Genomic DNA, 27,489 nt, shown 5'->3' with positions numbered 1-27,489 from the left:
AGTAAGATGGACTATAAACAGGCTAAGAGATGGCAAATCCATGTTTTCTCTGATGAGTTTTAGGTTGGAATGCCAACCATCCGCGTGGATTGCTATATCAGGTATGCAGATATCTACTCTGGCAAAGACTGTGTTGAATCAAGGAGTTATTTGCAAGAGAAATGAAGATGTCACCTGAACCACTGATTCTTACTATATCCTGTTTTGGCCAGATCACAATTAAAAGTAACTTCCGTTTCGTTCATCTGTTCATCACATTTAACATTTTAGTCCTACATATATATCTGCTTGGATGTCTCAAAGGTACCTCAATCTCAACATGTCCAAAATAGAACTTGTGACGGTCCATCCCCAAACGTGTCTCTCTTACAGTGTTTTCTGTCCCATTGCATGGCACCACTATCTACCCTCTTACACAAACTGGAAACCTAGACATTATTCTTGACACCTCTTCCTATTATGTATTCCAGCACTGTTCAATAAAAATAAATATAATGTATGTGAGCCACACACATAATTTTAAATGTTCTAGTAGTTACATTAAAAAGCTAAGAAACAGGCAAAGTTTTAATATACTTGATTAAATCACTATATTCAAAATCTTATTTCAACATGTAATCAGTGTTTTAAAATTAATGAGATATTGTAACATTTCTTTTTAAATTTTAAATCTTCAAAATCCAGAGTGTATTTCACACTTAAAATAAATACATACAATTCAGATTAACTGCGCTGGAGCTCCAGTGTCACAGTTGGTTAGCGCGAGGTACTTATACAGCCTAGCTGCGTTTCATGTGCCTGATAGCCATGTGTGTCTGGTGGCTGCCGGATTGCACCGCGAAGACCTAGTTCATCACAAAGTCCTTTGAGTTTTAGCTCCTAAAATCTCTTAATTCCTTTTCCTTCTGTCTCAGCTGCTACTATACTGATAGAGATTATTGATAACTTCTAGCCCTCCTCCCATTCCTGTAGTCAAAATGATCTCCACCAGGGCTTCCCTGGTGGCACAGTGGTTGAGAGTCCGCCTGCCGATGCAGGGGACACGAGTTCGTGCCCTGGTCTGGGAAGATCCCACATGCCGCGGAGCGGCTGGGCCCGTGAGCCATGGCCGCTGAGCCTGCGCGTCCGGAGCCTGTTCTCTGCAACGGGAGAGGCCACAACAGTGAGAGGCCTGCGAACCCAAAAAAAAAAAAAAAATGATCTCCACCAAACACTCCCCTAATTGAATTCATCATCATTTACTCTTCCTTCAAATCTCATCACTTTCTCCGATAAGCCATTCCTGATCCTCTTTTAGGTCAATTCGTGCTGTTGCACCATGTGTACCCGTTTTTGTACCACCTAGTTTAATTTCACTTGTGACTCTATAGCAATATAAGTTCCAAGGGAGCCAAAACGATGTCTGACTCTTTTCCCCTTATTATTATAGCTTTAGTACCCAACAGAGTGCCAGGCATGTAGTAGTTACTCAGCATTCATCTGTTAAATTGACTGAACTTAACTGCTTGCCTTCCCTGAAAAATCCTGTGTCCCCAGTATAACAATATCTTGTTCAGCCCTTGAAAAGCACTGTTCTGGGATCTTTTTTTTTTTCCACTTTGTATTATATGTAAGCATGGAGTGTTCATTCTATTATTCAAAAGCCTTTAATGAACTCTCATAACCTACTGAAATATATTTCAAATTTATAATATATCATTTGAGACACTGTATAATCTGGCTCTCTGATGTATCTACCAAAATGTCCTATGAAACTAGTGAAGTTGTATTCTTCCTAGTCTCCAAGTGAGCATTAACCTTAGGAGCCATCTTCCCTTTCTTTCAGCAAGTACCTTGGTTATGTACCAGATATCTAGACCAGTGCTATCCAGAACTTTCTATTCTACAGTGTATGTTCTATGTATTTTCTGTTCTCTGCATATCCAGTAGCCATATGTAGCTGTTAAGCACTTGGCTCTTGAGCCCTTGAAATGTGACTAATGCTGAGGAACTGAATTTTTAATTTTAGTCAATTTAAATTTTACTAGCTACATGTGGCTAGTGGCTACCATATTGGATAGTGCAGATCAAGGCAATGGGACATACATTATCTACCTACATGGCGTTCACATCCTACTGTGGAGATAGTAAAAAAATAAATTGTATCAGATGGTGATACATTATGGAGAAGAATAAAATTGGGGAAACAGGAGATGTATGTATTGGGGAGGAGCAAGAATGTTATTTATATAAGATAGAGAAGGTATCTTGGATAAGCTGACATTTGAGCCAGAGACAAGAAAGAAGTGAGAGCTCATGGCATGTGTTCCAGAAAGAGAGAACAGCGTGTACAAAGCCCCTGATGCAGAAATGTGCTTGCCCTCTTCCAGAAATAGCAAGGAGACCTGTGTACCTAGATTGAAGTTCCAGAGTTGAGCAGCTAAGAACCAAACCATGAAGGGCTTTATTGGCTGTTGGGGAGATAGGACACCATTGAAGGGTTTTTAGCAGAGGAGTTTGTCTTTAAGAGGATCACTCAGGCTGTCATATTGAGAATAGACATATACTGGGAATGTCCTTTTCCACAAAACAGATACATATTAAAATGCTTTCTTTTCTTTCAAGTCTTAATTCAGAAATCACATCTTCCACCTGCTTTTCCTAAGCCTTATTATCTAGAAGTGATTATTCTCTTTTTTTGCTAGTATCATTCATAATTTTATTTTATATGTTGATTTTCTTTTGATAGACTATAGTCTCCAAGCACAGTGATTGTAGCTAGTATACACACAATGCCTGTAAATATTTTTTGATTGAATGAATAATTACCTGTAATTACAACTGAAACCATGGAAACATTTTCTCGAATCACAACATGAAATTTTTTTTGAAAGTTTTTTTGATAAAAATGTTACTCTACACTTGTTTTTATAAGCAGAATTACATTTGCATATTGTTCAAAGCATTTACCTATACTCACTCACTTAATCTTCACACAACTCTGTGAGTAGGTATTATTATCAACACTATCTTCTTGATGGGAAGCTGAGGCAAATAATGGTTAGGTAATTTCTACAAGGTTACTCAGCTGTTAATGGGCAGAGCCAGGATTTAGATCCAAGGAGCCTGGCCTTACTAAATACAGTTCGTCTTTTTAGTAAGTCATAGACCAGTAGAATTTGAAAAACAATTTTGGGACCAATACAGTGTTGCCAAGTATTAGCACATTAAGAAAAATTCTAACGTTTATTCTGACCACTATTCTATTACTTAAGAAAGTTTAAAAATATGTAAAATTCTGATTTCAGTAACCTATTTTTTTGAGTAATACATAATTATATTCATTCCTTTAATTCATTTTTATATAGAGAGAAGCAGAGTAATAGCACATTAGTATAAAAATACCTTGAGAACAAACTTTTTGTTTTTTTCCTGTTTAGAGCCTGTATATCTTTGGGATCAAGAACGCGAGCCATTGGAAATGCAGCTAAGAGCCAGGTAAATTGTTCCTGTAGATGTTTTGACTTACAGGCAGAGTTAACTTCATATTGGTAACTAAGCTCCCATTTTATGTACTTGAGAGTGAAAAAAGAGAATAAAGAAGATGACTGGTCCTTATATCTTTGTATCTTAGATATGTTTTGCTTTGGGTTGTAAAATATTTCTTGAATTTTATTTTAAAAAAATCTTAGTTGTGAAGTCAGAGTATGCTACCAAATGGCGTCAGTTTTTCCTTGTATGGTCACTTTCTATGAAGGATATCCTCCTATTTAGAATATATACTTCTACGACAAGTGAATGATGTCTTTGTAAAAGAAGGTGGGAAAAAATGGAGAAACTAATATCCAGAGTAATCCTCTGTGGCTACTATTTTACTACTACTTTACATGGAATCTGTTTAAGTATTTATATTTCTAGGCTTCTGAAATCCGTTTGCATAAAACATTCACTTTTAACATTCCATGCTATAGGTTCATCTTCCTTGGACTTTGTTTATTACCATGAACCAAAACCCTTAACAATTATTTCTTACATTTTAATATATACCTGAGTCTTCTTTATTACAAAATAAGTCTGTTTAATGGGGCATTTTTCCTCATGACTTTTTGTACTCAATTATTCAATTGACTCATTTATCCACGAATTTTTGCTTAAGATTTTTTTTTATCAAGATTGTCTTACAGTTGGCCTGTGTATGAATGTGTTTTTTTCTTTCTTTTCCATTTTCATATTACATATAAACAAATGTTGTTTGTGCCAAAAGGACCCCTTCACTAAAGTTTACATCTCATATTCTGGCTGATCTTCTTCTTCTTCTTCTTTTTAATTTTCCTTATTTTGGGGGGCTGCGTTTGGTCTTAGTTGCGGCACACAGGATCTTCGATGAGGCATGCGGGATCTTTTCGTTGCGGTGCTCGGGCTTCTCTCTAGTTGCAGCTTGCGGGCTTCTCTCTAGTTGTGGCATGCCAGCTTTCTCTCTCTAGTTGTGGTGCATGGGCTCTCTGGCTCCAGAGCGTCTGGGCTCTGTAGTTTGCGGCACATGGGCTCTCTCGTTGAGGCGCGCAAGTTCAACAGTTGTGGTGTGTAGGCTTAGCTGCCCCGCGGCATGTGGGATCTTAGTTTCCTGACCAGGGATCGAAGTCGTGTCCCCTGCATTGGAAGGCGGATTCTTTAACCACTGGACCACCAGGGAAGTCCACTGGCTGATGTTCTAAGTGTATCGTAGACCTCAGACTCTCTGAAGAAAGCAAACTATGAGTTACTTCTCCAGAACTAAAGAGATCAACATGGTAATTCAGCATCCCAGTAGTTTTCATCTCATAATTGAAGATCAAGATCTACTTGGCTTTAAAGATCACTGAGAGGGCAACAACTGGATCTCAATAATATTCTATAGTTTGAACTACATGTTCTAGTTAAAGAAAAAAATTACTTTGCCAAAATACAAGCTATTTACAAATTAAGACACTTTAACTTAGCATCATGTTACATGGAAGGAGTTTTAATTTACTAGCCTAGGAGCAGTTTTCAGCAGTGGAAGCAACATAGTACCACAAAGAATAAGATATTGAGAGTAAAAGAAGAACATGGCAATAAAAAACATAGTTTAAATAAAAACACAAATGAAAGTGGAAAGAAAGAAATCAAAGATACTAATTTATTAGCCCAAAAGTGTTGAAGAAAGCCAGAAATGAGTTGTAGATAGATTTTCATTGTATTATTTGAAAAGTTTTAAAGTTTTCTTTTTTGAATCTAACATTCCTGAGGTAGGAGCAGAGTTGGAGGGGCAATAGTGTAATTTTTCTATCAATTAGAAACCGGAAGAATGAATGATTGTGTGTGATTCTGAACTTGGATATGTAGGATAAGGAGACTTGGTGATTCTCAAGTATTAGCATAGTGTTTATTTTGCATTAATTAAGTAATTGATAAATAAAAGTGTTTACTGCCAACAGATAGTCACGAATGTAAGAAATACAATTCATGGTTTCAAAAAGCTTCATGGGCGATCATTTGATGATCCTGTTGTGCAAACTGAAAGGATCAGGCTTCCCTATGAGCTGCAGAAGATGTCTAATGGAAGTGCAGGAGTTAAGGTAAGCTTATATTCCCAGAATGCAAACATATGTTCAAATTAAAGAAACCAAATATGATAATATTGCCTGTTTTTAAATATTTAAAAATTTTTAAATTTAACTCCTTTCTTTTGGATGCAGCACCTTTATACCAAAAATACAGGCAGTTTTCGTAATATGCTTTAGTGAATGCAAAAAAAGAATCTGATTTAGAATAATAATCTTTTTAATCCAAATACTTTTATTGTCAAGAAAAAAGGATTATTATTTGGAGAACTTTCAGAGGTGAACCACTTTTAAGGAATAAAGGCAGATGTGATTTAGAAAAATAGACCCCAAAAGTATGTTAATTTCTATAATGAGCTTTCTCTAATTTAGAAGAATCTTATAACATATTACAGAAGTATTAAAGCAAAGTCTTCTTCCAAGTAAGAGATGGATTCTGGATTTTTACTTCTACATCCTGAGACAGAAAGTTATAGATTGGTTAACAAAAACTAACAGAATACCCCAAACCACAGAGTTACTATATGGCTCAGCAATTCTACTCTTAGGTATATACACAAGAGAATTGAACCATATGTGCGCACAAAAATTTGTACACTAATGTTCATAATAGCATTATTTATAATAGCCAGAAAGTGGAAACAACCCAAGCGTCCATCAGCTGATGAGTGGATAAACAAAATGTGGTATAGCTATTCAATGGAATATATTATTTGGCCATAAAAAGGAGTGAAGTACTGATATGTGCTACAACATGGATGAACCTTGAAAACAGGCTAACTGGAAATAAGCCAGATATAAAAGGCCGCATATTGTATGATTCCATTTTTATGGCTATCCAGAATCAGGCAAATCAATAGACATGGAAAACAGATGTGTGGTTGCTAGGAGTTAAGGGTAAGGGGGAATGGGTGAATCTACTACTACTACTGCTAATGGGTCACTCTTTTTAGGGTGATGAAAATGTACTACAGTTAATGGTAATCAGTGTACAGCTTTGAATAGACTAAAAACCACTGAATTATATACTTCAGAAGGATAAACTTTATGTGATATGAATTATATCTCAAAGTTAAAAATTTTAATAGCTGATTTTAAACTTGATATATATTTCCATGTTTAGAAGAGGGTTCTGACTACAGGATGGATGATGAGTTGTAGTAAGGAGACATGAGACTTACAGTAGTTCAGAAAAGACACCATGAGAGATTAAAGACAAGTTGAAAAATCGTGAAATTTGTGGATCAGGAGGTGAAATTTGTGGATCAGGAGTTTCTGACTAGGAAGCTGGATGGGTCATGATAGCAATAAATGAGATAAAGAATAATATTCACATGTCCTTTAGATATGATAACTTCTGGTTAATGACTCTTTGTGGAGCAGTTTTATTCTAAACCACTTAAATTCTTTTGCTTTTATTCTTTCAAAAGAAAATTAAAAATTATGCTTTGTGAGTAGTTTGATAAAAACAAAATAAATTATTTTTACAGAAAGCCAAAACCTAATTTTTTTTGACATATAACATTGTATTCAGGTGTACAACATAATGATTCAATATATGTATACATTCAGAATGATCACAGTAAGTCTAGTTAACATCCATCACTGCACAATTTTTTTCCCCTGTGATGAGAACTTTTACCATCTACTCCATAACTTTCTCTATCTTTTTTTGCCCTCTAGTTTTGGTGGCCATGTCTTATGAAAGAATGCACTAGAAGTAAAGTCTTCTCTTGTTGCAGAGCACAGACTCTAGGCATGCGGGCTTCAGTAGTTGTGGCACGCAGCCTCAGTAGTTGTGGCACATGGGCTTAGTTGCTCCACGGCATGTGGGATCTTCCCGGACCAGGGCTCGAACCCGTGTCCCCTGCATTGGCAGGCAGATTCTTAACCACTATGCCACCAGAGAAGTCCGAAGTAAAGTTTTAACACCTTGTATGTCTTTTTTTTTTTTGGCCAGGCTGTGCAGCTTGCAGGATCTTAGTTCCCCGATCAGGGATTGAACCAAGGCCCACAGCAGTGAAAGTGCCAAGTCCTAACTACCGGACCACTAGGCCAAAACCTAATTTTTAAGTGATAGAATTTTTATACAGTCATAGTGAGTGCACTAGTGCACTAGTGCATAGTGAGTAAGCTAGTTGAAGAGGCTTTGAAAACGTTAATCAGTCCTGTGTCAAACTAAGTTTCTTCATCTTTTGAAGACTGAAGATCTTTAGCATTCAACTTCTCAAGCACTTTATCCACTTATTTTTTCTGACATTTGTTTGAATAAACTTTGATGTTTATTTCATCTAACTTTTATATTATTTTTAAAAATACTGTATTGTTGTGCCTCCTATAATCAGACTAAGACACATGGGTACTTGATTCATTTTCCCTTGTTTCAATGTGCTTGATTTCTTCCCATGTTTAAAGACAGTAATTTCATGTAATCCTTGGTTTTGAACTTAACTTGTAAATTGATATGGAAACAAATGACTATCAATTTTAAGTCTGTTTCAAAATAAATTTTATATAATTATTTATACATACTTATACACTTATATACAAACATGCATTGTGCTGCTTGAGAAGTTCTTTAAAGCTCTTCCAAAGCTTAGTGTATTCACTCCATTGGGGTACAAAGTTAAAAGACATAGCGTTTTCTTCTGTAAGTTGGATGTAGTTATCATATGGGTTCTAAGGTAACTTTGTATTGCTTATAAATATTGTGGTTGTCATTATGAAAGGGTTTGATTACTTGAATAAAGCACAGTATTCCTTGGTCAAGAAGCACTGTAAAGTTTCATTTTAGGTGCTTAAATTCAACCTAGTCTTAAACCTGTGTATGAGATGAAGTAGTTATTTTAAAAAATAATTTAAAAATTCCATGTATACATCTATATACAGTAATATATATTAAATTTATTTTTTTTAAATAAGGAATTTTTTTTTGGCTGTGTTCTCATTTCCTTTTCACAAAACTGTATTACTAAAGTTTTCATTTTAAACACAAGAAGAGTTCTAACTTCCAAAAGAAAGATTATTTGATCTTTTTCCCCTTATTTGTTTATAAGAGTAGTGAATGATAAAACTTGCTCTTCTGGGAGATGGGGAGCTGGAGCATGTAAAGACACTCTTGATAATTTATTTGGTTGTAATACTATGTGTAAGGCACTGGAACTTCAGAGATGAGACATAATGATACTAGAGCAATCCTTTTGGTATATAACTTCATTGAGCAAGGACTTTGCCTCTTTCACTGTTGTGTATCGATCATGTATAAGGTAGGTGCTCATAAAATACTAGATGAATAAATGACTCTTGATAAATATCTCCTCTTTTGGCTTTAGGCACGATACCTAGAAGAAGAGAGACCTTTTGCAATCGAGCAAGTTACTGGAATGCTGTTGGCTAAGCTTAAAGAGACTTCAGAAAATGCTTTGAAGAAACCAGTGGCTGACTGTGTGATTTCAGTAAGTTTTACCTCAGTAATGAACACTCTTGAATCATATTTTCCAGTGTATTAATGTTGTATTGAAATATTTTTCTTCCCTTCTCTTTATTCCTTCTGCCCTTATCCAGTAAATAACCTAAATCCATTTTTACTTTTATGTTAAAAATTATTTTATTTGATAAAGTTCAGGATTGAGTTTCCCATAAAGTTAACTGTGATAATGAGTGAATCTTAAAATAAAAACTAATGTATGTGATTAGTTGGTGACTGCTGTACCTGCCACTTATCCCTAAGAATCTTTCCAGGTAGCACTTAACATCCCACCCCTAGGGACCGACCTTAGTAACATTTATGTCAAAGGTTGAAAATGCCCAGTTGGGAATTTGAGATTCTGTATATTCTGTATCAGAAATAAAAGATCCTTTTTTTAAAATGATAAATTAGGTGTATTTAACGTGTATACTTCCAGAAGTTTTGACATACGCATACACCCGTGAAACCATCATCATCACAATCAGTATAATAAACACATTTATCACCCCTCAAAATCCACTTGAGCCTTTAAGATAAAAATTGTTTTGATATAAGACGAACAACATGATGCTTTGATATACATAGTGAAATGATCACTACAGTCAAGCAAATTAACATATCCATCTCCTGTGGTTACTTTTTTTGTGTTTGTGTGGTGAGAATACCTGAGATCTACTTTCTTAGCACATTTCCAGTATATAATATTGTTAAGTGTAGTCACCATGCTGTACATTAGATCTCTAGAACTTATTCATTCTACGTAACTGAAATTTTGTACCCTTTGGCCACTGTCTCCCCATTTCCCCGACTCCCTGCCCCTGTTAACCACCATTCTACTCTATCATATGAATTAGACTTTTTTAGATTCCACATATAGGTGAGATCATGCAGTACTTTTCAGAAAGAAAAGATCTGTCTTTTAAAGATTCTTAACAAAGCGTTTAATCTTTTACCCCCTGTTTTATCTCTTGAGATCCCATTATATATTGATAACTAGTTTTTAAGTTATATGTTGTCACCTAAATGTGAATATATTCTTAGTATTGTTAAACTTGACTACATGAGTTCAGGAGTCTCATGTCATCAGAAAAATAGAATCGTATTATGAACTCTTCAATGAATTTAGTAATTAAAATTTGTCAGGTGTATTTATTTATTTTTTAAATATTTATTTATTTGGTTGTGCTGGGTCTTAGTTGCGACAGGCGGGCTCCTTAGTTCCGGCATGCATGTGGGATCTAGCCTTGACCAGGGATCGAACCTGGGCCTCCTGCATTGGGAACATGGAGTCTTAACCACTGTGCCACCAGGGAAGTCCCTGTCAGGTGTATATAGAATTTTTAAATGAGAGAAAAATATTAGCTTAGTATTTTGTTTTCCAGTCATTTTGTTATAGTAAATGATAGAGTTTACCATTGTCCAGGCCCTATTAAAGGCATTTAACGTGTATTAACCCATTTAATCCTCAGAACCACTCTGTAGGTAGGATATTATTAACCTCAATTTCACAGATGAAAAAACTGAGACACAGAGAAGTTAAATAACTTGTGGTCATAACTCTTCCATTATACTGCTACTTGAAAGTATATGTCAGAATGGTGCACATTTTAAAAATGTATCTTAAATTCAAATCCATCCCTATTTATTTAGCCATACTTGATTTTACTTTCATGTCAGAAATTAGTATCAGAACATGGCATTGTGAACTTCTTGGGCATTATTAACTTTGTGATCAGTGCAGTAGACCCATGTGAGCTGTACAAAGGGAAGTATTTTCTGCTCTATGCACTGTCATATCCCTAATGGCTAGAAAAGTACTGGTACATAAGTGCTTAGTGAAAATTAAGTGAACCATACCTTATAATTTAGATTTTTGTCTGAAGGGTAATACCAAAATCAGGATATACAAACTTATCAAAATTCAAGTTCTTTTTGTGTTATTATCTATTAAATGAAATTTCTAAATTCAAAAAGCACTAAGATTGGAGGAGACTACTTACTTAAAATTGGAAGAGCCCCAAGTTTTATACATGGATATACTTAATTAGCTTTTTAGAAATTTGTCTGTAGACCAAATGAAAGTGCTTCTTAGTTTGACAGTAATAAGTATATGTAATCTTAATTACTAGTTTTAAATTAAGAGTTTATTTTTTAATAGAAATATATTTAATGTTTTTTCGTGATTTATAAAGAAACACATGCTCATCATAAGTCCCCTGCAATATAGTTCCCCCTCCCTTTGAAATACAACCATTGTAAACATTTGGAAATATATTCTTCTAGTAGTACATACATACACAAAAATGAAATCATGCTCTACATGCCCCCTTTTTTTAATGTAATAAAGATACTATTCCATGACAATTCAGATCGATCTGATTCTAGCATCTATGTAGGATTCCATTATGTGGATATAACATATTTAACCAATCTCATTTTAATAGACTCTTGGGTTTTTAATGTTTCATTATTAAAGATTAACAAATAAGTATTTTTATAGACCAACATGAGAAGGATTTAACATATTTTTGAAATCCTGCAATATTAATTCTGTTTTACTAATTGCTTTAAATTTGTGTTCATACTTTAGGTCAAAACTTTATGATGTAGAAATTGCCAACCTTACAAAAGAAACTAGTATTTTTTCCTCATTTATTTTATTAGAACACCAGTCTTTGCCTTAAGCTGTACATAAGTTCATTTTTCAATTGATGAAATGTTTAAGTAAAATCTGTTACATTGAACTAATAACAATTATTGTTTTGCAACACCAGATTCCGAGCTTTTTCACTGATGCTGAGAGAAGATCTGTGATGGCTGCAGCCCAGGTTGCAGGCTTAAATTGTTTAAGGCTAATGAATGAAACTACTGCAGGTGAGCAGTTTGCAATTTGAAAATTACTGTCAGAAAAATATTATTATAGTTATTTTTCTAATTAATACAAAGCATTTATTTTTTAACTCTATTATGTACTGATATAAGCTTGTCATTTTGGAGCACAACATTATGGCAGAGTTTAAACATGTCTTTCATTGGCTATAAGAGTCATTAATATTATAGGGTTATAGATGGGTAGAGAAAAAAACATTAACCAATTTGTGAAAAGTGAATTTACTTTGAAACTAATAATTTGTATTACTCTACTGTGTGTTAAAATGTAGTATCAACATGACTTGCCTATTGTTTTCCAAGTGATTGCTAGGCTGGAATTAACCTAATTCTTTGTTCTTACATAGTTGCACTGGCATATGGAATTTATAAACAGGATCTTCCTCCGTTAGATGAGAAACCAAGAAATGTAATATTTATTGATATGGGACATTCTGCCTACCAGATCTCAGTTTGTGCTTTTAACAAAGGAAAACTTAAAGTAAGTAAATAAATGATTTACTATATTTAATTTTAATGTCTAAGAGCATATGAGACTATATAGAGAACCCTAATGCTTGGGTTTAAATCCTGGCTCTGCCACTTAAAAACTGTGACCTTGAGCAAGTTACTTAACCTCCCCAAATCTCAGGTTCCTCACCTGAGGATATTATCAGTAAGTACCTCATAGACTTTTTGAGGATAAAATGAGTTAATGATTATAAGATGCTTGGAATGCCATATAGCAGATATTATGTGTTAGCTATTTTTACTATTGTTGAGGTTTTCAGTCACCTATCAGGGAGCATAAATTACATATTTATAAATGTACATAGGAAACATTTCTAAAATGATTCCCATTGTCTTTAGAAACCTTTCTATCCTGGAGTCCTAATCAAAATTTTCTACAGTGTGGTATTATTTACCTCTATATGCTTATCTTCTTACAGCCTTTGTTTGGTTTTGTATTCATTTCTACATTGATATCTTACCCAGACTTAACACACACTCTCTCTCTCCCCCCATTACACACATGTATAGATTAGCTCAGAAGAGTAAATGCTTTGGGTTATCCAGCACCTTTTAGAGCCTTTCGTCTTGCCGTTTATAGTACTATGTTAACATCCTTGTAATCAGAAAATTAAAGGGAAATGACTCATAGTGAATATAGAATAGTTTTTTGCAAATTGATTTAATCCTTGGTATTTAGTGTTGAATTTTAACTTAATTAAAAAAGAACATTTTCCTTTCTTCCTTTTTAGTGAATACCCTAGAGTATAGAGCTATAATTTTTTAGATCACAGGCCCCTTTGGAAGTTTGATAAAAGCTATGGCCCTTCTCTCAGAATGATGCACATTTGCACTAGTCACATACCTACACAATTTTACATCTAATTTTGGGTAATACTGGACCTCATGAGAAGTCTGTCCATGGATTCTTCATGCTCATCTGGGATAACATCCCAATCAGTCTGTGCTCACATCCTACTGTGATGTTTACCACTATTCCACCACCCATCCTTGTGAAAAAGAAGTTGATGAACCACACCAACAGTGGGATTCTACTTTTTTAGTCATGACTATTATAAGTAGTTATTTTTGCCCTCTACCTCGGGGAGAGAGACTAGATGTCTTGGTCCTGTTTTCAAGAACTATATTGTTGAAGTGCTGTGACTCGTCTATTCCTTTTCCATTCGACTGCTAACTGGGGCCTATTGCTCAACAAGCTTATTAAATTTTTGTCTCTCCTCTTCATTTTTTTTGTTTTCTTTTTTGTTCCCTTGCGTGCTTTTTTCTTCCTTCTATATATTTATGAGGGATGGGGGCACTAATTCCTGATTTGTAAGTTGACCAATTACAATATTTTAGATTTAATCTTTGGATTGGCTCTTCTTGGCTGTTTTGTTTTTGGTTACATACTTAGGACCCTTTCTTTGCTCTCTTAAACTTGGTTTTTGGCCCACCTGTTTAGTGTTGTTATAGAACCATGGGTTGTGAGATAATGAAGTTTTAGTCATTGTAACTCAGTTATTTCAGAACTAGAATTATTCTTTCACGTAGGTATATAGATCTATAACTTAAAGCAGATAATTCAGAGTGGTTAGATATGTTGGCTAAATATAAGTAATGATTAATATAACTGGTTCCAAATTTGGTACCCCTGTGATTTTTGTCAAGGTCTTTGGTTTTGATTTTAATTTTAAAAGGTATTTTGGAGGGGGTGCTGAAAACATCTAATATTTCTGAAAATTCAGTTCTGTTTTTTCAATTAAACAGGTCTTGGCTACTACCTTTGATCCATATTTGGGTGGCAGGAACTTTGATGAGGTTTTAGTAGACTACTTCTGTGATGAGTTCAAGACAAAATATAAGATAAATGTAAAAGAAAACTCTCGGGCCTTGTTGCGCTTATATCAGGAATGTGAAAAACTAAAGAAGCTAATGAGTGCAAATGCATCAGACCTTCCACTGAACATTGAGTGTTTCATGAATGACCTTGATGTTTCTAGTAAAATGAACAGGTACCACGCATGCTTTCAGTTTGAAAAGTGTTTCCTTATTTTATGTTTAGTTCATGTCTGATTTTTCTTTGTTCTGTTATTTTAGAAGATATGCTCAATTTTTATATCCCCAAATAATGAATTTTATTTCATTTTCCCACAGGGCTCAGTTTGAACAATTATGTGCTTCCCTCTTAGCCAGAGTTGACCCACCATTAAAAGCAGTAATGGAACAAGCTAGTAAGTGGAAGTTACTGAACTAACCATCAAAACTGTACCATGGTGTTACTTGAATGGGGTAGAAAATGGTAAAAACAACAAAAAATTCATGTGCTTTTTGAAGACTTATATTTCTTGTTTTAGAGAAGGAGATTATAACTCATTGTTTGTTCATAAGAGCAGGGCCACTAGAAATCAAAGTTTATGAGAACTCCTTCTGACTCATATTGTTTACATCATAAAACTAATGCTAGTTATATTTGAAGGTGTCTATATGTAAGATTTTAAAGATTGATTGAAAGTTGAAATGAGGACATGACTGCTTTTTGTTAGAGTTTTTTGTAATCAATTAAAATTACCTTCTGTGGCAATTTGTGAGGTGGAAGTTAAAACTGAAGGACTCTGAAGTCCATGAGGTGCATGTCTGTTCTTGTGGTCACTTCATCATCTAGACCAAGTATAGTGCCTGATAAGTAGATAATTAATATCTATTAAATTTTGCTTTTTTCCAAAATTTATTTTTATCTTCTTTCCATTTTATCTTGTTTTGAGCAAATAAAAAATACATTTTTTAAAAAAAGTACTTTCTGGGGTCTACTGTGCACATTTTTATAAAGACTGTCTTACTTTTCTCAATTAAACCTTTCATTTTCCAGACTTACAATGTGAAGACATAAGTAGTATAGAAATTGTAGGGGGAGCAACACGAATTCCTGCTGTGAAGGAACAAATCACTAAATTCTTTCTTAAAGACATAAGTACCACATTAAATGCTGATGAAGCTGTTGCAAGAGGGTGTGCATTACAGGTATGATTATTAGTCTTTTTTTAAATTTTAGAATGTATATTTTGCCAGAAATATGGTGATAGGCCTCAAAGAACTTTTTAATATTCTCTTGTCCAACCAGTTATCAATAAGCTAAAATTAAATTGAAATTATTCCTGAAATATAAGGGTTGTGTCTGTCCCATTTGTTTTTAAACTATCATAGGACAGTATGTCTGTAATTATACCAAAAAAGCATTTATTTTATTAATTCTTATAATTATTCCAATTTAAAATTCTTTTTTTGAGATTTAAACATATTTTACATCAGTTTTTGTAAAGTCACAGAAAGAGTGCTCTGACACTTTAAAATTTTAACTAGTTATTACCAAAAACCCAGAAATTTTTAAAATGTAACAATGTTATTATAAGAACTTTATTAAGCAGTTCAATCATGGTAACCTAGGATATGTTTGGTGTTTGTTGATTTAAATATGGTATACATCTTATTTTCAGTGTGCGATTCTCTCACCAGCATTTAAAGTGCGTGAATTTTCCATAACAGACCTTGTTCCCTATTCAATCACATTAAGATGGAAGACCTCTTTTGAAGATGGGACTGGGTAAGTTACTTCTAAAGCCTTGGTTAGAGCTTGTCATAAATAATCAATTGAACCTACTATTCTAAATTAGAGGAATTTATACTTCTTAAACTTGTCAAACACTTTAGAATACTATCTTAGAAACAAGGAGAATATGAAAATGATATATTATCTGTAAACCATTATGGCATATTTTTTAATTAGTATTTTATTATAAAATTAAAACATTCTCTTTTCTAATAAAAATCACAGTATAGAAATATAAAAACTTAAAAATTTGCATTTGCCATACCCCAACTCCCTTAGCCCATTTTATTGAGGTAACTAACTATTGTTAACAGCTGGGTATATATCTATCCAGTCATTTTCTTTGAATATCCAAATAAAAGCATCACTTTTAAATCGTACTTTATTATTAAATTTGCATTTCTGACTGTTGTGAGCTGCAAGTCTTTTCATGCTTTGACATTAACATTTCCTTTTCCATGAACTGCCCAGGATATAAATTGTTTACTTTCCTACTAAAATAAAAATCTGTATTTCAAATATTATATTTGACTGCTTTTCAGAAGTATAATTGGTATAATAAAATAAACCTGTATTTAGGTTTTGAAGTTGCTTTTAAGATTTTGTTCTGTATTCTATACATCTGCACCCCCAAGAAATTGAAATTTTTGCACAAATTTCAAAAATATCGATAGAATTTGGTCCTCAGATGTGAGCAAAAACATCCTTATATATTGCCTTAAAATATACCTATTCTCAGGGCTTCCCTGGTGGTGCAGTGGTTGAGAGTCCGCCTGCCGATGTAGGGGACACGGGTTCGTGCCCTGGTCCGGGAAGATCCCACATACTGCGGAGCGGCTGGGCCCGTGAGCCATGGCTGATGAGCCTGCGCGTCCGGAGCCTGTGCTCCGCAACGGGAGAGCCCACAACAGTGAGAGGCCCACGTACCGCCAAAACAAACAAACAAACAAACAAAATATACCTATTCTCAGATCATTTTTCTCAGTAGGATAGAATTGTCTGTTACTATGTCAGACGTTCTAGAACTTTGAGCCCTAAACCTGTCAAAAGGCATGTTTATTTATAGCAAAACCAGTAATTCTTTTTCTTAAAATTTGTGCACAGAGGTCTTTAAAATTGCTGCTTATCATGAATTAAAAATGAGATGGATTCTGTAATTAGGTTCATAGGCAACTTTCTATTTGTTTTAAACTGTTTTCCTGCTCCATTTTAGGGAATGTGAAGTATTCTGTAAGAACCATCCTGCCCCATTCTCAAAAGTCATTACTTTCCACAAGAAAGAACCATTTGAACTAGAAGCATTTTATACTAATTTACATGAAGTGCCTTATCCAGATCCAAGAATTGGTAAGAGAACTCCAAAACTTTTTTTTCATAAATTTTAGCCTCTTAGAAATATGTTAATATTTGAATCAAGGAAACAAAGTAACATTTCAGCTAAGCCAGCACTGGATTTTTAAAGAAAAATAATCATACTTTTTTCTAAATGTGCTCTTTTTAGTGCTCAGAGTTTATTTCTGGAATAACAGCAAGTTTGAATCTTTTTAATTCATTTTGAAATGCATAGTTAAAATGCTCTGTAATGGACCTGAAAAGTTTGGGTGAGGGTTATTTTGTAATGGAAGAACTCTTTAATTGGTAAACTGAAATTGTGCTGCCAGACTGACTACATATTCTGATTTTAAACTTACGTTCACTGGCAACAACTAGAAGCCAGTTAATCATTGGATTAATACATAAGTGGAAATAGGAGACTGTAATATCCATTTTAGCTGAGTAATCTTTTAGAAGATATAAAACAAAGTATGATTTACATCATTTAAAAGAGAAGGAATATTAAATTTAAAAATTTTCTGTATGTGCTACTTTTATTGATAGACTAAAAAAGGAGACAATATTAATTTTTCATGTACATTATTTAAAGCAGTAGAAGTACATTATTGAAAATGGTATTAGTTTTCAAGGGCTTCTGGAACAAAGTACCACAAACTAGGTGGTTTCAACAATAGAAATTTATCATCTCACAGTTCTGGAGTCTAGAAGTTCAAAATTAAGTTGTTGGCAGGATTGGTTCCTTCTGAGGGCTGTGGGGGAAGGATCCATTCCAGGTGTTTGTTCTTGGTTCATAAATGGCTCTCTTCATGTTCACATGACGTTCTCCTTGTGTATGTATCTGTCTCCAAATAAGGACGCCAAGTCATTTGATTAGAACCCACCTGATGACTTCACTTTAACTTGATTACCTGTAAAGACCCTATCTCCAAATAAGGTCATCTTCTGAGGTTACTGGAGAGTAGGGCTTCAACATATGAATTGGGGCCAGAGGGAGGTCACAATTCAACCTCTAATATAGGTCAGCCAGATTTTTTTATACACAGTTTTTCTGCCTGGTAGTGTCTCTTTACTATGGATAACATATATTTGAGATTTTTTTTTTCTGAAAAATAAAACATCAGATTTCTTAAAGTGAAAAATTAAAGTGACCTCAGCAGGTAGTAGTGACTGGATAACTTAGCAATTTTGCTATAGGAAAAATCCAGAAAAAATTTTAAATTGCTTTATTTATGAATTACCAAGATGATTATGATTTGCAAAGTTTATAGCAAAAAGGTCATATCTATTTGGTTTTCAAACTCAGAAATTGTGTTTTGTTATTTTGGTTTTAGTGTAGCAACATTGTAAAACTTAAAAGTGATATTGCCTTCAGTCAGATTGTCCTTGGTTAAGATCCCAACTCTCCTTTTTCCTATTGTTGATGATTTTGGGCAGGTTGCTTAACCTGTCTGAGTGTTTATACCAGGTTTATTAGTATATTAAAAAGGTAATCTGGGGGAAATGCATGTCCCACAGAAATTAATCAGCATATGATAATTTATGATTTTCTTTTGCCAGCATCTGAAAGATGATAGTAAAACTATTGAATGAATGAATTGAATGAGTTAATCTGAGGCCCATGTACTGATCAAAGCTCTTTTTTCCTTAAGGGAGCTTCACTATTCAGAATGTTTTCCCACAGTCTGATGGTGATAGTTCCAAAGTTAAGGTTAAAGTTCGTATTAACATCCATGGAATCTTCAGTGTGGCTAGTGCATCAGTAATTGAGAAGCAGAATATAGAAGGGGATCACAGTGATGTTCCTATGGAGACAGAAACTTCTTTTAAGAATGAAAGCAAAGATGATGTGGTATGTAGAAATTCTGTTTCAAAAAGGTTCCTCTAATATATGCAGTATCTTAATTCTACCTGGTACTTTTAATAGCTGAAAATATTAATATCTGAGGTTTTGCTCTGAAGTTCTGCTATAGGAATAAGTATATAAACTTCTAAAAATAAAATCATTAAAGAATAATTCTATTTTAAATGCTCTACATCTTTTCACATTGTAACATGCTTTTCGGAGGTTTGTGTATTTTTCATAGCATTATATGGAAAATATGCATATGTGTGTCTGGAGTCATTGTTCCTAAATTCTTTATTTCTATTAAAAACATTTATTATAGCTAGCTTTTTAGCTTACACATAAATCCAATTCAGAATGATAAATTCTGAACTGTATACATATGTGTTTTTAGATTGAGAATACATGCTTAATAAAGAAATTTTCAGAGCTTAGTTAGGAGATATCTGTGGCAGTTGAGCAGAAGAATGTGCTGTACATTCAGTAACATTAAAACAGATTTTTGACAGTTTCTTTATGAAATAGTTATATGATTCTAACATTGTATTTACTCTTGGCATACTATGAATGAAGGAATCTTAGGAGAAAGTTATTATATTCCATTACATAAAGTTTTTGTCTTTTTATGTATACTATTTGTAAGTTATTTTTAATGGCTTTTGTTGGATTTTTTTCAAATCATAATTGGAGGTCTGCCCTAGATTTTTCATATATTTCTGCATGTTAAGAATGGATTTTAAGATTTTAAATTTCAAGACAGTTTCTCCCTTTTGTGAAAGTTGTCTTTTTGTCTGTTTTTACTAACAGCTACTATAAAATCCTTTCTTCCAGATTGATCAGAATTCTACCACTACTCCTTAAAGTACTTCGTTTAAGGACCATGGCATTTTCTTTCATTCTTCTTCCCGTGTGTTATTTTCCTATTACATCCTCCCTTCCTTGAATTGAGGAGAAGGAAATACTGTCCTAATATGTTAGTGAAGATACAGTCAATGTTTCATAAATAAACATAAGAGTAATAGGTGAAAAGTTAATTTTCCTAATTGTAGTTCACAACAATGTATGGCAGACATTTAATCCATTTAAGATTTATTTTTTTGCTAAAATTGAAAGCATTCTGTATGCCTTTTATTTTGTTTTTAACATCTTTATTGGAGTATAATTGCTTTACAATGGTGTGTTAGTTTCTGCTTTATAACAAAGTGAATCAGCTATACATATACATATATCCCCCTGTCTCCTCCCTCTTGCATCTCCCTCCCACCCTCCCTATCCCACCCCTCTAGGTGGTCACAAAGCACCGAGCTGATCTCCCTGTGCTATGCGGCTGCTTCCCACGAGCTAGCTATCTTACATTTGGTAGTGTATATATGTCCACGCCACTCTCTCACTTTGTCCCAGCTTACCCTTCCCCCTCCCCGTGTGCTCAAGTCCATTCTCTACATCTGCATCTTTATTCCTTTCCTGCCCCTTGGTTCTTCAGAACCTTTTTTTTTTTAGATTCCTTATATATTTGTTGGCACATGGTATTTGTTTTCCTCCTTCTGACTTACTTCACTCTGTATGGCAGACTCTGGGTCCATCCACCTCACTACAGATAACTCAATTTCATTTCTTTTTATGGCTGAGTAATATTCCATTGTATATATGTGCCACATCTTCTTTATCCATTCATCTGTCGATGGACACTTAGGTTACTTCCATGTCCTGGCTATTGTAAATAGAGCTGCAATGAACATTGTGGTACATGACTCTTTCTGAATTATGGTTTTCTCAGGGTATATGCCCAGTAGTGGGATTGCTGGGTCATATGGTAGTTCTGTTTGTAGTTTTTTAAGGAACCTCCATACTGTTCTCCATAGTGGCTGTATCAATTTACATTCCCACCAACAGTGCCTTTTAGAGTGAGTTCTTTAAAAGCTATTTCACTTTCTTCACCTCTTTTTCTTCAAAGTCTCTGTGTAATGTTTTAGACCTTTAGTTTTCTCTGTGTAATGTTAGTGAATCCTGGGCACTAAAAACAAGGAGAGTATGGCACCCATTTTCTACCTCTCCTGGCATTTCTTATTTGCTGCTTCTATTTGTCTGTGGGCTTGAAATCCAGTTAGCCAGTCCTTTAGGATGATCTCTTGAATGTGGACTTAAAAAACTCACTTTTGAATAAAATGTATGAATTTATAACATCTGCTTTGGCCATTCATAGATTGATTTGCTTACAAGAGTGTTTTCGGCTTACTAGAACCCAGGTAGTTGGTGTTCCATATAAGGTATTTCTTCTTCTTAAGTGAGATGTTCCTGAGTATTTCTTTTATAATTTATATAACCAAGAGCCAAAAAAAAGGTAACTAACGTTATGGATCATATACTTAGCATTGTTGGTGAGCACATTCACATATATTAATCTCCTTTTAAATCCCTACCTTAGCTGATACAATAGGTGTTGAATAAATTGTAGTTTATTTCCTTATTCTTGCTAATAACGTAAATTATTTCCTTGTCGTTGCTTTTAACATAAGGGGTGATGTTGAGTATCCTACTGTGTAGAAAACATCCTGTGTACTGTATTGCTTAATGGTTCTCTCTAGGACTTTTCTCTTTAATTCTGTATCCAGAAGTTTAAAAGCTTAAGGCTTGGGCTTCCCTGGTGGCACAGTGGTTGAGAGTCTGCCTGCCGATGCAGGGGACACGGGTTCGTGCCCCGGTCCGGGAAGATCCCACATGCCATGGAGCAGCTGGGCCTGTGAGCCATGGCCGCTGAGACTGCGCGTCCAGAGCCTGTGCTCCGCAACGGGAGAGGCCACAACAGTGAGAGGCCCGCGTACCGCAAAAAAAAAAAAAAAAAAAAGCTTAAGGCTTAAATACCATTATAAAGCAGTCTCTCCCTTCCCCCCTCCCAAAATGTGAACAAATTCAAAGTAGACTCTGGAAGCTAATTGTTTTAAGCTTTACAGCAGAAGGTAAGAGGATAATAAGTTCTTTTTTACTGTTCCCTAGTTGCTGACATTGCTGGCTCTTAGGTCGATGAAACCCAGACATATATCAGTGAGCAACAGTAGGAGTTCTTTGTTTTTGTCTTTCTTTGCATGAGAGTCAATTTATGAGAGATTATTTTATGGGCCTCATTTTTTCATTAAAAATTAAGATGGCTTCAATTTTCCTGAAAAACCATAACATAGATTGCCAACTTTTCTTCAATACAGTATAAGGATATCTCAGAAAATGGACACTTTTCTTCTAGGTATTTATTAATATCTGGACATATTAGGAAGGTATTACAACTTAGGCTTCATGGCACAGTGAAGGATCAAAGAGACTATTGTACTAATGTACCACAATTTATTCCCCAGTTGTTGACAATTTGGGTTGTTTATCTTTCTATTTTTAAATTCAAAACATCTGATTACTTATATGTACCAGGTACTGTTCCAGGCACTGAGGATACAGTGGTAATAAGCAAGATAAAGAAGGTCCCCACCCATCTGTAACTTACATTCTAATGGAAGAGGATAGGCTAGAAGCAACAAGATACCATATAAATATAAAGGAAATTAACAGCAGGGGATGCATAGTGGAAATTAAGTGATGAGGAAAGCCACCTGTGAGGAAGGAAAAGGAACGCTAGCCTGAAAGATGAAAAGGCAGTTTGAGAGTAAGGATCAGGTAGGTAGTTGTCCAGACAGAGAGAATAACAAAGGCCCTGACGGCAGGATATCCTTTTTTATTGTTACAGATACTAAGGTAGCTGATAATATAAAATGCAGAAAAGGGGAGAGTGACAAAAAAAAAGAAATTGAGAAGGTAGATCAAGGGACAGATTAGATAATTATTCTGGATTTTATTCTTAAGTGCTTTTTCATTTATTCAGCAAATAACTAGAAGTACCTAAATTGTGTGTTTGGATATAGCAGTGAATAGAAAGACAGTCTCAGCCCTCGTGGAGTTTAAAATCAATTAGAGAAGCCAGTCTAGAGGCACGTCCATTAATTTACCCACTAGTGATAATATTCCTATGAACCTTCTTAAAATTATTTTAAAAGACTAACAAATTACTCTCATATCAATTGTAAGATGTACAGTTTTCCACTTAATATATCTGAAATTGGGGTGGGCCATGCAAATGATAATATCTTATATTCACTGTTGCCTGTGGCAGTAATCATGAGAAGTTCTCATCATCTGTCTGTACATGTGTGAACTTGGTTGTTATTCCTAATGGCATGAGTAGGCAGTTGCAACCCCTTGACATTAAACAACTTGAGGACCATTCAAGGAAGGAATATCAGTCCTGGTTGTTGTCCGAAAATAATCTATTGACTCCTTCTGGTAAGATAGAGAAAAAAACATCATAAAACTTGTAGAATAGGGGACTTCCTTTGGCGGTCCAGTGGTTAAGACTCCACTGCAGGGGGCACGGGTTCAATCCCTGGTCGGGGAATTAAGATCCCGCCTGCCACATGGCGTGGCCAAAAAAAAAACAAACAAAAAAAACTTGTAGAAGATGTGTCGGTGGCTTATAAGAAAACATTAGAGACTATACAGGAGCAATTTTTAAACAAATGGCTGTGTCACTAATGCTCTTGATGGCACAGAGAACAATATTGTGTAGAAAAATTCAGACATCAACAACTTAAGTGATTTAGAAGAGTTGTATTCTTAATGTGGAGTAGTTTTAGAAATACCTTAACCATATTATTTGGTTTATTTCTTTTAGAGATATGAATATATACACAATAGAAGAGCTTTTTCAATAAGTATAAAATAAAAATGCCAAGTGATAAAGTATTTTGGCCTTAATTGGCAGCATTGTTTTCTTAGTATTACATGAAATAGAGTTATTAATGTATTTGTGTCTTTCTGCATTACCCCAACTCATCACTATAACACATTTTCCACCGCTTTTCCATCATAGGGTTGGGAAAATTGTAGAGTTGGAAGGTGGTAGGGCAGGGAGGATGGGGGGTGGAATTTCAGTAGCTGACCTTTTAATTACGAAGAACAGTGGTGTAAATTATCTTCTAACTTGTTTTTCTCTTTGGCACAAATAAGCATTTATTCAAGATAGCCTTCTGGACATTATATGTACACTTAACTATATATATATATATATATATATATATATATATATATATATATGAAGACCTAAATTATCCTGATTCCTGAATTCCAAGCTTTCTCCTTTTTAGGAGGATGGTGGTGGGGAAGATTAAGAAAGACCAGAAAAACTTAATACTTGTGATTGTTTGCCAAGCGGAGAGTCCATCTTGGCAATCTTATGGGTTGAAAATTTGTCTTTTAGACATTAAGAAAAATATTAAAAGTTTAAATTGTAATAATTCAGAGACATCTACTTAGACAGTTTTGATACATTTCGTTTGAGTATTTTCCTACATTTAAAAAATATAATTGAATTTATGTGTAATACTTAAATTTTGTATCTTTTTCTCTTTATTTTCCCACATTAAGTTCTTTATAAACATTTTTCATGTCAAGTTTAATGTTCTCTTTTTTTGTGAATCTTCGTTTGTGAATTTGACTTGAGAACAATTTTCCATTTATTTTGCAGTTATTTGGCCACAGGTAAATGAAACAAGATTTATTCACATAGCATCAAATAGATCTTTTCATTTTACTTACTACCTGTTAATCTAGTTATTTATAGTTACTCTCAAAAACAGCTTCTACTTCACTGTGTTCACATATTTGAAAACAGGCTTGAACTCTAAGATGCTGTTCATTACCAAACAAATAGAAAAAAGAAAGAAAGAAAAAGACTACAGATATTGTCAATTACATATTTTCTTTGCAGGATAAAATGCAGGTTGACCAGGAAGAAGAGGGTCATCAAAAATGTCATGCTGAACACACTCCAGAAGAAGAAATTGATCATACAGGAACCAAAACAAAGGTTTGTTATACTATTACTGTGGTTGTGTCTTTTTGAGATTGATATTTTGAGTTAATACATTTGCTGTGTAATGCATGCTTTTAATACACCTGGTGTTTTAAATTTCGTATTATGAAAGTATATAACCAGAATAAATACACTTCAGTGATTCACTATAGAAGATTTTTAAAAGAATGAACTCTAATATGAGTAAAATTATTTTTTGGTGGGAAAAAAAGATGTTTTTCATTACTTTTTTTTTCTCACTAAAAATCATGTAATCTCAGAAAATAGAAACCAGAATAGGACAAATGAAGAAAACTTAAATTAGCAATAATGCTGCCTCTGAATATTAACCACTCTAAGCATTTTGCTGCATGTCATAAAGCTGTTTTTTGTGCAAAATAATATTTTGGAAGTAAAATTTTAAAGGATAAATGACTCTATTATTAAGAGTCATTATTTTATTAAGAAAATGATTGCTGATAGAAGAGAAGGGAGAAACACCCTGCCCCAGTCACCCCGATGAATGTGGCTACAGCTCTAAACTATCATCTTTGACAGATTTTTCTAACCTGAGCAGAATTTAATCTGTGATGGTTAGCTGTATAGATTTTTTCCAAAGGCTATAAAGATTCAGTTATAAATCCTAGTTGCTCAAGTAATATAAAACCTGAAACTCATTTTTCTAATTTTTTTATTTTATTCAATATGTTTGCCTTTAATTATTCAACAGCTCTACTGAGATATAATTTACATACCATGCAATTCTCCCATTTAAAAGTACAATTCAAAGGTTTTTAATATACTCACAGAGTTATGCAATCATTATCACAATTTTACGTTTTCATCACTCCAAAAAGAAGCCCTGTACCCATTAGCAGTAACTCTTTTATTTTCCTCCCAACCCTCCCCTTGCCAGCTCTAGGCACCCACTAATCTTTTTGTCTTATTGACTTGCCTGTTCTGGACATTTCATATAAAAACAGTCATACAATACGTAGTCCTTTAATGACTGGCTTCTTTCACTAAGCATGTTTTCAAGGTTCATCCAGGTTGTAGGATATATCAGTACTTCATTCCCTTTTATGGCTGAGTAATGTATCATATGGATGCATACCACATGTATTCATTCATCAGCTGATGGACACTTAGATTGTTTCTACTTTTTGACTATTACGAATAATGCTATTATGAACATATACAGGTTTTGTGTGGATGGATATTTTCATTTTTCTTGGGCGTGTACCTAGGAATGGAATTGCTGGGTCATATGGTATCTCTGTGTTTAACAATTTGAGGAACTGCCCAACTGTTTTCCAAAATGGCTGCAATATTTTACTATGTTGTCAAAAATGTATGAGGGTTTCCATTTCTCTATATCCTCACCAACTCTTCCTCTTTTTTTTTTTTTTTTTATTATAGTCATCCTAGTGGGTATGAAATGGCACCTCATTGTGGTTTTTATTTTATTTATTTTTGGCTGGGTTGGGTCTTCGTTGCGGTGCGCGGGCTTCTCATTGTGGTGGCTTCTCTTGTTGCGGAGCACGGGCTCTAGGCATGCAGGCTTCAGTAGTTTTGGCATGCGGGCTCTAGAGTGCAGGCTTAGTAGTTGTGGCACACGGGCTTAGTTGCTCCACTGCATGTGGGATCTTCCCGGACCGGGGCTCGAACCCATGTCCCCTGCATTGGCAGGCGGATTCTTAACCACTGTACCACCAGGGAAGCCCTCATTGTGGTTTTAGTTTGCATTTCCAGCACAATATTTAGTGTATACAGGGTGTAAAATACTATCAATATTAAAATAATGTTTTTAATTAAAGTATAGTAGATGATAATAGTTTTGTTTGATTTTACTTTGTTTCATCAGAAATCAGTCTCTTAAATATATTTTTAAGCTAGTTTTAGAAATTTATACTTTTCTTGCATTTCTTTTGCAGTCTGTACCCTCAGATAAACAAGAGCGATTAAACCAGACCATTAAAAAAGGAAGAGTCAAGAGTATTGATCTACCTATCCAGAGTAGCCTGTGTAGGCAACTGGGCCAAGATCTTCTCAACATCTACATTGAAAATGAGGTATATAAATCAGAATTGATGTTGAAATAGGTGGTAGTGTGTTCTGAAATTTTTGTAGAAGTAAATGATTATCCGTCAAATTTGTGGAACTAGGCTATAACTCATAAGGAATTATTAAATAGATTATTGAACTATTTTATTTTGGACAAAATGCTGAGCTGTATTTGTGTCATGTACAGTGTAACCTTCACCTTAGTTACATGAAAAACATGGATTGTCTCCACTATAGAGAAAGGCCTTTCCAATACTAGTAATTCTTACCCCCTTTTATTGTGTCTTAACAGTAGCACACCCAGCAGACATTGTATAGGAAAGTATTACCAGCTCCCCTCTTCTA

At 34.4% G+C, this 27,489-nt stretch overlaps 1 protein-coding gene across 1 annotated transcript in view; it reads left to right on the top strand.

Moving 5' to 3' along the window:
* The window catches only part of HSPA4L (heat shock protein family A (Hsp70) member 4 like), a 55,404-nt gene that overhangs the window by 8,723 nt on the left and 19,192 nt on the right, over positions 1-27,489 (top strand). Inside the window, exons 3-15 of the mRNA XM_022556928.3 lie at positions 3,420-3,477; positions 5,436-5,576; positions 8,894-9,016; positions 11,805-11,904; positions 12,267-12,400; positions 14,176-14,420; positions 14,563-14,639; positions 15,275-15,426; positions 15,900-16,006; positions 17,226-17,359; positions 18,997-19,196; positions 24,997-25,095; positions 27,015-27,152. Coding sequence (XP_022412636.2) covers positions 3,420-3,477; positions 5,436-5,576; positions 8,894-9,016; positions 11,805-11,904; positions 12,267-12,400; positions 14,176-14,420; positions 14,563-14,639; positions 15,275-15,426; positions 15,900-16,006; positions 17,226-17,359; positions 18,997-19,196; positions 24,997-25,095; positions 27,015-27,152 — 1,708 coding nt within the window. The remainder of the gene's footprint in view (positions 1-3,419; positions 3,478-5,435; positions 5,577-8,893; positions 9,017-11,804; positions 11,905-12,266; positions 12,401-14,175; positions 14,421-14,562; positions 14,640-15,274; positions 15,427-15,899; positions 16,007-17,225; positions 17,360-18,996; positions 19,197-24,996; positions 25,096-27,014; positions 27,153-27,489) is intronic.

This window comes from Delphinapterus leucas, chromosome 5 (genome assembly GCF_059928025.1).
Source record: "Delphinapterus leucas isolate spDelLeu-1000000601 "Yukka" chromosome 5, BTC_Dleu_Yukka2, whole genome shotgun sequence".
NCBI classification, from domain to species: domain Eukaryota; kingdom Metazoa; phylum Chordata; class Mammalia; order Artiodactyla; family Monodontidae; genus Delphinapterus; species Delphinapterus leucas.
The sequence above is the reverse complement of the archived record's forward strand: the minus strand, read 5'-3'. Positions and strand labels throughout refer to the sequence as shown.